Source organism: Hemicordylus capensis, chromosome 3, assembly GCF_027244095.1.
Source record: "Hemicordylus capensis ecotype Gifberg chromosome 3, rHemCap1.1.pri, whole genome shotgun sequence".
Lineage (NCBI taxonomy): Eukaryota > Metazoa > Chordata > Lepidosauria > Squamata > Cordylidae > Hemicordylus > Hemicordylus capensis.
The window spans coordinates 150,826,581-150,836,604 of NC_069659.1; the positions used below are offsets into that span (position 1 = coordinate 150,826,581).

Here is a 10,024-nt window from a genome sequence, read left to right on the forward strand (position 1 = left end):
TTTTAAGTACTCCTCACTAGTTCTTACCTACTCATTTTCGTTTCAAAGCAAATCGGCTTTCCTTACTCCAAATCAATTAATAACCATTATACATATCCCCCCCCGAATAATGGTCTTTTACATAATTATGTGTGTATGGACCGACAGGGGTGCACATCCCGCCCCCCCCCATTTGAGGAATTTCCCCCTCATTTCACTGAACTTTCTTTTGCCAAATCTAACCTTTATCTTCAGATTTTCTGCCCTCAGAAGTGTCTTTCCTCCCTTCCCAAAAATTTTTGGGTGAGAAGTTGCTCCTCAAACTTTCCTTCTGTCTGCACCCCTTTTTTCTGCACAAGTGTTAGGAGTGCAGCCTCGCTGTTATTTTAAAGAGCGCGTGGGCGCAAGTCTGCGTGCCAGTCAAACCCTCCGACTGAAGCCCTGCACGTGCAAGTTTACACACAGACTGGTGGCGGCAAAAGAGCGATAACAGCAAGGCCCTCTGCACATGCTCAGAGGCATTCTCGTCATTATTTTTGCCCCAGACACTGTAAATAGATTCCAGAACCAGCCAGCCCAGGAACCTTGAGGGAGCACCTGGACGTCTGCCGCCGCCGCCGCTTACCTTGTACAAGTGGATGGGGACGTCCACGATGACGAGAAGCAGGTCACCCAGCGCCAGGCTGGCGATGAGGATGTTGGGCCCGTTTCTCATGCATTTGTTCCTGTAGATGATGATGAGCAACGTGGGGTTGCCGATGATGCCCAGCACGAAGACCACACAAGCGATAACCGTGGTGATAAATTTGCACCATTTCTTGATCTCAATTCTTTTGGTGCACATCAAGGAGGAAGGCACCTGGTCACCCCGACCAGCCGTAGCAGCCAGATGGGAGAGGTTGGAGGAACTGCTCTCGTCCTGCCGTCCTACGGTCTGGGGGACTTTGGTCCCGAGAGGAGCGGGGCTCTGCCCGCCTGTTCCTGCCAGGCGCAGCGGAGATTCGCTCTGCTCCACCGCTTCGCTGTAGCTGAGCAAGGTCGCCAGGCTCAAGAGCGTCCAGAAGTTGCGCCCACCCATGATCGCTGCCCAGAGAGACAGGATGGAACGCCGCCTCGAATCTATTGGGTGGGGGGCGGTAGTGAGAAAGAAAGAGAAAAACCACCAGGCACCAGATCAGACTCCTAAGCGAACCCTGCCGCGATAACAGCGCCCGCAGGCTCCCCGCAGCAACCAATCCCAGCGGGCCAAAGCACGTGCGCCCACCCTGAACCACCGAGCTGATCACTGAGATCGAGTCTTTGCGCTTGGTCTGGGAGCGCAAAAAGAGGCGGGGAGGGGGGGAAATGGTAACCCAGCCAGACAAACACGTAGTTTCCCGGGTAAAGGGAGTCCGTCCCCGTTGCAATTACTCTCTGCGCTTTGATCCTTTCTCTGGCAAAATGCCAGTTTTGGAAACATCGACCTGTGTAAGCGGCATATCCATTTCTGTCTTTGCTTCCGAAGTAAGAGCTCCAGTTTTACTATAGTGTATTAAAGGTGGAATAGCCGTAAGAGCAAAATAAGAAGCTATGTGCGCAATCAATCGCTTAGTAATCTTTACTGGGGAAGCCCCTTTTTGTCATAGTCAAAGACAGACGGTAAAAGTCCAAGCAAGGAAAAGAAAGTGTTTATTTTTATATCATTATCATCATGATCATGTTAATTACGACGACGATAACAACAACAACAACAACAACAACAACCCGGTTAAACTCCTATATGGACAAGTACCTTTGTTATATGCTACTCTGTACATTTAAGAAATTTTCTTCATGAACATTGGTAGGTGTTGAAAGATCTTGAACAGTTTTACTAGGAAAAAAAAAGTGTAGTAAACGCATCTGCTCCATTTAAATTCCTTCTCTCCATCAATCAACCAATCTTTTAGGCCACACGAGTAGGGGTGCTGGTTGTGACCTACCTTATTTAAATCCTGTTCTTCCTGGGACACTTTTTGTAGTAAAAAACCAAAGAAGTTGATTGCACTCAAAAATTACTGAGCTCAAGGAATACATTTCAAGGAAAAAATGGGATTTACAGAGTTACTGATGCATTAAAACAAAAAACAAAAACAAAACCACTTTAAGAAGAATACCTAAGTAACCAAAGCAGAGATTATTTTGCACAGTTCATCCTTTAGTTGACTTTAGACTTTAGTTATTAAAATTTATTTTCCTCTCCGTGTTCTGTATAATATGTTCACCGTCACTCTAAACACAATATTTGGAATAAAGCCTATATCTAAAAACATGTATAAAATTAAACATATTCACTTCTTTTTTAAAAAAAGTAAAAGCATGTGTTCATCTTTAATTTGCTTGAAATAGTACTTTACCTTGCAAATTGTCCTAGAGCAGAAAAGTGGTAGATTTATCTCTTAATGGCTGAACAAGTCCTTTCTTGACTTGAGATAGGCTGCCCAATGCCTGACTGGTGCCTATGCTGTTTAAGGCTTTGCAGCAGTTGGAACCAATGGCAGAGATGTAAGGGTGAAAGATCTACTTACTAAAGTGCTTAATATCCAGCAGATGAGACTTCCCATTAACCTCCCGCCAACAAAAAAAACAAAACAAAACCACCCCACCACCACTTGTATCTTTCTCCTCAGTCACTACCAAGCCACACCCAGTCTTTCCAACAGAGCCTTTCCCCTTGTCAGCTCTAAATGCATTTAGATCAAACCCTGTTCCAGTCTACTATTCAAAGCAGTCCTCCAGTCAAGCTTGTTGCTGACCAGAGACTTCTTAGGGCCAAATCAGTCAATATGTGAGCTGTGCGGCTGTGGCCTGCATGTTTGGTTTTTCAGATGTAAATAGTAGTTACACAGGCCCTTTTCTAGATTGGAGCCCGAGAAGGGATTTAACGCTTTACCCCTGCTGCAGCCCTGATCTGGATCAAGTCTCTAACCACTGCTATTTGCCCTAGGAGAACATCTATTATTCAACACAGCAGCATGGCACCAACATAAGAACTAAATACCATACTAGGTTTTACTTACCTCCTATAAGCCTATTTGATTTCATTGGTCATTCTAGATTTTAACCTTTGCATAACCTAGAACAACATCTCCCAATCGGTGTGCCATGGGACATTGGCTAGTAGTGTGCTGTACTGACTCACACTGCATAAGTTCTAAAAGGGGGGTTATAAACTCCCCATTTTTTGAACTGAGATGCCCCATAATGCACCAGGAGGGGAACACTTCTCTTGGGATATAAGGGAATGTTTCAGTTTCAAAAATGAGTATAAACTCATAGGAACATAAGAAGCTGCCTTACACTGAGTCAGACCATTGGTCCATCTAGCTCAGTATTGTCTACCCAGACTGGCAGTGGCTTCTCCAAGGTTGCAGGCAGGAGTCTCTCTCAGTCCTATCTTGGAGATGCCAGGGAGGGAACTTAGAACCTTCTGCATGCAAACACCCTTCCCAGAGAGGCCCCATCCCCTAAGGGGAAAATCTTACAGTGCTCACACATGTAGTCTCCCATTCAAATGCAGACCCTGCTTAGCAAAGAGGACAATTCATGTTTGCTACCACAAGACCAGCTCTCCTCCCTCAGAGCTGGAGAGCTGGTCTTGTGGTAGCAAGCATGAATTGTCCTCTTTGCTAAGCAGGGTCTGCCCTGGTTGCATATGAATGGGAGACTAGAAGTGTGAGCACTCTAAGATATTCCCCTTAGGAAATGGGCCACTGTGGGAAGAGCATCTGCAGAAGGTTCCACGTTCCCTCCTGGCATCTCCAAGATAGGGCTGGGAGAGACTCCTGCCTGTAACCTTGGAGAAGCCACAGTCTATTTGTATAGACAATACTGAGCTAGATGGCCCAATGGTCTGACTTAGTATAAGGCAGCTTCCTATGCTCCTAAACTCCCCATTTTAGGAGCATGGGTGTCTGCAGGACTTTTCCCGCTTGTGGCCCCTCCCCCATTGTAAATGGGCACACACACACCAGTGCACACATGCTCTAACCATGCCCCTGTGTCGATGTCAGACACAGGGAGGCATGGCCAGTAGCAGGAAGAGGGGTAGCTCCGCCCCTCCCAATCCTCGCCAGTCAGCACTTTGCTCAAGTGCTGGCTGCTGCTCTGAGGCAGAGAAAGAAGCTCCCAGCTAGCGCTTTGAATGAAGTGCTGACTTGCAAGGATTGAGAGAGGGGTGGAACAGCCCCACTTCACAATACTGACGGAACTCCCCCCTCTCATGGACACCCATGTTTAGGAGCGTACTTGCTGTATCATTCACCAGGAGGGGCATGTCCTTCTTGGTGTATTATAGGGCAAGCCAGTTCCCAAAGTGGGTAGCTGACCCAGACTGATGAATAGAATCACCTGGAATTGCCTGAAGGGGAAAAGGCTCTATAACTGTGTCATTTTCCAATGAAAATCATTTCCCATTGTTAAAAGGCATGGGTGGGGGTCCTGTGCTATTTGAGCCCTGCTGGGCTGGAGAAGGAATGAAGTGAACATAAATTGTGCAGTGGCTTTATTGCCACCAAAAGAAACAAAAGAAAAAAGGTGTGTCTGTTTGTGTGGGGGCAGTGTGCCCTAATTTTTTAAAATATGTTTCTCAGGAGGAAAAAGGTTGGGAAACACTGAGCTAGAAACAGACACTCTCCCTACTCCCTCACCTCTCAAATGCTGCAGATTTAGGAGCCTCAGCCCTATTACATGCCTCTGCTCACAGGAAACTTTGGGCTGATGCTCTCCAGGCTTTTCGAGCTGATAAGGGGAAAGCAGTTCTCCAGTCAAGTTTGTTGCTGCCCAGAGACTTCTTAGGACCAAGTCATTTGTCAATATGCCAGTTGCACGACCGTGGCCTGCATGTTGAGTTTTCCAGATGTAAATAGTAGTTGCACAGGCCTCAACTATTCAAAGCAGCCCTCCAGTCTATTATTCAGTTGATCAGAGTTTCACTTAAAGTCAGCTGATGTCAAATTCATGGCCACAGGCACCACTTAGAACATAAGAACATAGGAAGCTGTCTTATTCTGAGTCAGACCATTGGTCCATCTAGCTCAGTATTGCCTACACTGACTGTCAGTGGCTCTCCAAGGTTTCAGGAAGGAAGCCCTACCTGGAAATGCCCGGTAGGAAATCTGGTCCCTTCTGCATGCAGGCGTATAGATGCTCTCCAACTGAGCTATAACCCCATCCCCTAAGGGGAATATCTTGTAGCACTCACATGTAGCCTTCCATCCAAATGCAAACCAAGGTGAACCTTGCTTAGCAAAGGGGACAATTCATGCCTGTTACCACAAGACCGGCAATCCTCCCCTTGCTCTATATGCCTCTGGACTGGCAACTGGGTGGCGGGGGCTACGCTCAGGGAGCTTTGGCCCAGAGATCGCCAGTTGCTGATTCTTACAAGAAATTGTATTCAGGAACACAAATCAAGATTCTTGGGGGTATTGTTAGAAATATCACTAAATAGACTTAGACATTCTGCTTGTGGCTCTTTCCTGATTTCTTTCCTTTTTTGTATCACATACCCAGCAACTTTATAACTGATAATATTAAATGTTCACAGATAATGTTTATTTTGGCTAGGCAAGCCACAAATGACCTACATGCTGGATATCTTTGGGCATGTTCACATGAGACATTTGTGGTCAAAATGGATCACTTTCAGTTTGTGACTCCTGAGGATGTGGACAAACTGCTTCGGACTGTGCATACTACAACCTGTTCTCTTGGTCCTTGCCCAACTTGGCTTATTTCATCTGGTAATCATATTATCAGAGAGGGTTTGGTAAATATTCTAAACTAGCTGGGCCGAGCACAGAGCAACTGCGCCTCTAGTTCTTCACCCGCTGCCTGCCCCCACTGCAATTTTCTTTCCCCTCCCACCCGCTGCCCACCGCTGGTTTCTTCCCCACCTGCCTGCTGCTGCCAGTGTGTTCTTTCCCTGCTCGCCTGCCTCTGCTGCCGTTTTCTTCCCCCGCCCACCTGCCCACCATTGCCGTTTTCTCCTCCCTCCTGCCATTTTGTTTGCTGCCTTGCCCGCAAGTCTGTCTGCCGGCGCTTTCCTCTCCCCCTGCTTGCAGCTTGCTCACAAACCCTTGTGAGAGCTGCCACGCATGGGATTAGTGACAGGTATGCCATATATATATATATATATATATATATAGAGAGAGAGAGAGAGAGAGAGAGAGAGAGAGAGAGAGAGATGCTGTCACCAGCTAAGGTTATTCTACCTGGCTCCCAGAAGCCTCCCTATTTGCAGCTGCATCTCCAGGCTGGGAGATTGTACTTTGGTTATGCTCAGGAGCTGCACCACAATGTGAGCTTCCAGTTTATGCTACATATGGGATCACATCACTTAGCTAGTGATGGGCTGGCTGATTCTAGATTTGACAGTAAACAATGCAAATTGACACGGGGATTAAATCCATCTCTCCCTCCTTCTAGATGCCCCCCCCCGCTAACCAGACTCCAGAACTAGCTACTGTGAGTTGTCTGGCACTGTATGGCCTATGGCTATAATAATAAATTGATTGATTGATTGGAGTTGTCTGGCATCTGAGGTCATTCTGGACAGAGTGAACTCTGAGATTCCCTTTTCCTCTCGCAAGGGAGATAGCACAACTTGCTAATAAAACTATTATGCTGAGCAAGGGAAAGTAGATAAGACAAGTGCAGCAACAGCCCTCCTTCGCAAAAAGAGATGAGTCAGTGACGGCACTCTGGAAGTGTACCTGTCAAAACTTTTGATAGAATTATTGGGAAACCTTTCCCAGCACAGGATATTCTACAACACAACTGCAGACTCTGATTTTCATCTCAGTCAGCCTTGCATACAATAGACTATTCACACACTGTCCTACCCAGGAAGGATGATCAGTAACAATGCATTCCAAACAAGCCTGTTGGCTTTGCTATTCAGCAAAGCATGACAGTAGAAAGTTGCCCCCAAAGCATGTTTTGGGATATAAGTATCCCTAATTTCATGAGGCAGTGTGCTCTCTCAGACCTTCCTTGGGAGACTCCATTCTGTGTTCCCCTCACTGGGGGTTCCAACTGCGAACAACCTTTGTGTTGAAGACTTCTTTCCATGCCACAATCCACAATTGGGCACCAGCCACTCCACCATCATATGCTGTACTTTGGCTGGCACCACCAGAGCTGAAATCACTACCTGGATTGGTCTGTGTGCAAGTCCAGCCAGCTTACCTAGCAGGCGTAGGAAACTGGGTCCACAGAGACATTTTTCTTGTGGGCATCCCTTCTTACACTAATCCTTGCAACCCTCCTACTCTCCATCTTGCTGTCCCTGAAAAACGTGAGTCTCCCGCTGCTCGAAGCCCCATTGCCTAGAGACAGGTACAGTATAGCTGTCAGAGAGCCAGTGTGGTGTAGTGGTTAGAGTGCTGGACTAGGACCAGGGAGACCTGAGTTCAAATCCCCATTCAGCCCTGAGACTTGCTGGGTGACTCTAGGCCAGTCACTTCTCTCTCAGCCTAACCTACTTCACAGGGTTGTTGTGAGGAGAAACTCAAGTATGTAGTACACTGTTCTGGGCTCCTTGGAGGAAGAGCAGGATATAAATGTAACAACAACAACAACAACAACAACAACAACAACAACAACAACAACTGAGCACATGAACCAAACAACCACCAGGGTTCGACTTCCTGCTCTAAAAACAGTTGCCAAAAAACAAATTGCTCAGGCATTAAAAGATGTCAATGCTGCACTTGCAGAAATAGCAACCAATAATTTGCAAGAAACAAACCAACTAATGTACAGTGCAGCAACAATAACAACACAAGAGTTTGGATATAAGATCAGTGGACCTGTAAAAAAAAGAAAGCAGTACATCACCTAAATGGAAGATTAGACTAGAAAATAAAATCGCCAGGCTTAGATCAGATGCTAGTAAATTGAAAGATATGAAAGACAAGAAGCTGAAGAATGAAAATACCAAACAGTATCTGATCCAAAAATACCACCTAGATTCAAGGAAAATTAGAGAAGTCCTGGAAATAATAAAGCAGCAAATAACAGCAGTGTCAAAGAAGATTAGCAGATATGAAGCCAGAACTACACAAGACAGGCAGAATCTCCAATTCCAGTCGAATCAGAGATGTTTCTACCAAAGTATAGAAGGAGAAACTGCAAGAAATGTAGAAACACCAAATAAAGAAGCAACAGTGCAATTCTGGGGGAAATTATGGGACAATCCAATAGATTATAATAAAACAACAGGCTGGATGAAAGAGGTAAAAAAATGTAACCAACAAATGCAAGATCTAATAATAACACCAGAATTAATAAGTGAAAGAGCAAAGAAAATTAAAAATTGGACTGTGCCAGGCGACGATGAACTGCATGGCTTTTGGCTTAAACACCTAACAAGCCTTCATAAAAAACTATCAGAACAGTTCAATCACATTTTGCAAGGCGGTGATGTTGAACAATGGCTAACAACTGGGAAAACTCATCTCATCATGAAAGACCCAGCAAAAGGTGCAGTGCCAAGTAATTATAGACCTATCACGTGCCTGCCAACCATGTTCAAATTATTAACTGGAATAATAGCAGATGAAGTGATGCAACACTTATTAACTAACAAACAGCTTCCAGTTGAACAGAAAGGAATTTGCCCGAACACCAGAGGCACAAAAGACCAGCTGCTGATTGACAAAATGATTTTAGAAAATTGCAAGAGAAGAAAAACCAATCTAAGTGTTGCATGGATTGACTACAAGAAAGCCTTCGATTCATTGCCTCACACATGGATACTAAAATGTTTAGAAACAACTGGTGTCAGCAAAAACATTCAGATATTTATAAAAAAAGCAATGAGCATGTGGAGTACACAGTTAACAATCAATGGGCGAGACACTTGGACAGGTTAGCATTAGAAGAGGCATTTTCCAAGGGGACTCACTATCCCCTCTGTTGTTTGTAATCGCCATGACCCCACTTTCACAAATACTAAACAAAACAGGCCTCGGATACCAAACATCTAAAACATCAAGTCAAATCAACCATCTGCTGTACATGGACGATCTGAAGTTGTATGGAAAGTCCCAGTCAGAAATTGAATCACTGCTAAACACTGTCCATCTATTCAGTAGCGATATGGCAATGGAGTTTGGACTAGACAAGTGTGCTGCATTAATAATGAACAGAGGAAAAATAAGAAAAACAGAAGGAATAGAACTGCCCAATGGAAGTAACATCAAGAACCGGGAAGAGAAAGAACATTACAAATACTTGGGCATCCTCCAGGCTGGTAACATCGCACGCACTGAAGTTAAAAGAAAAATTGGAATTGAATACATCAGGAGAGTTAGAAAAATCTTCAAGTCCAAACTCAATGGCGGGAACACCATACAAGCCATAAACACCTGGGCTATACCTGTTATCAGATACACTGCAGGAATAATAGACTGGACCCAGGCAGAGCTAGAGACGCTGGATCGTAAGACCAGGAAAATCATGACCATCAATCATGCTCTGCACCCCCGCAGTGATGTCGATAGGCTATACCTCCCTCGCAGCTCAGGTGGAAGAGGAATGCTGCAAGTCCATCAAACAGTAGAGGAGGAGAAAAGAGGCCTTGAAGAATATATCAAGGACAGTGAAGAAGATGCACTTCAAATGGTCAATAATGCAAAACTATTCAACACCAATGAAACAAAGCAGGCCTACAAGAAAGAACAAGTCAAGAACCGAGCAGAAAAATGGAAAAATAAGCCCCTGCATGGTCAATATTTGCACAATATAAGTGGAAAATCAGACATCACCAAGACCTGGCAATGGCTTAAGAATGGTTACTTGAAGAAAGAAACAGAGGGTTTAATACTGGCTGCGCAAGAACAGGCACTAAGAACAAATGCAATAAGCGCAAAAGTCGAAAAATCCACAACAAACAGCAAGTGCCGCCTTTGTAAAGAAGCAGATGAAACAGTGGACCACCTAATCAGCTGTTGTAAAAAGATCGCACAGACTGACTACAAACAAAGGCATGACAAGGTAGCAGGGATGATACACTGGAACA

The 10,024-nt window shown here is 45.1% G+C and overlaps 1 protein-coding gene across 2 annotated transcripts in view; it reads right to left on the reverse strand.

Annotated features, from left to right (window-relative positions):
- EDNRB (endothelin receptor type B) overlaps positions 1 to 2,563 on the reverse strand; it is a 33,023-nt gene extending 30,460 nt beyond the window's left edge. The window contains exons 1-2 of one of the 2 annotated variants that reach the window (XM_053311673.1): positions 2,355 to 2,563; positions 605 to 1,098 (exon numbers count right to left, since the gene is read on the reverse strand). In XM_053311673.1, coding sequence (XP_053167648.1) covers positions 605 to 1,057 — 453 coding nt within the window. In that variant the 5' untranslated portion in view covers positions 1,058 to 1,098; positions 2,355 to 2,563. Of the gene's footprint in view, positions 1 to 604; positions 1,270 to 2,354 lie in introns of those variants that run through there. The other variant, XM_053311674.1, reaches the window with a different exon arrangement.
- Between the last annotated feature and the right edge of the window lie 7,461 nt (positions 2,564 to 10,024).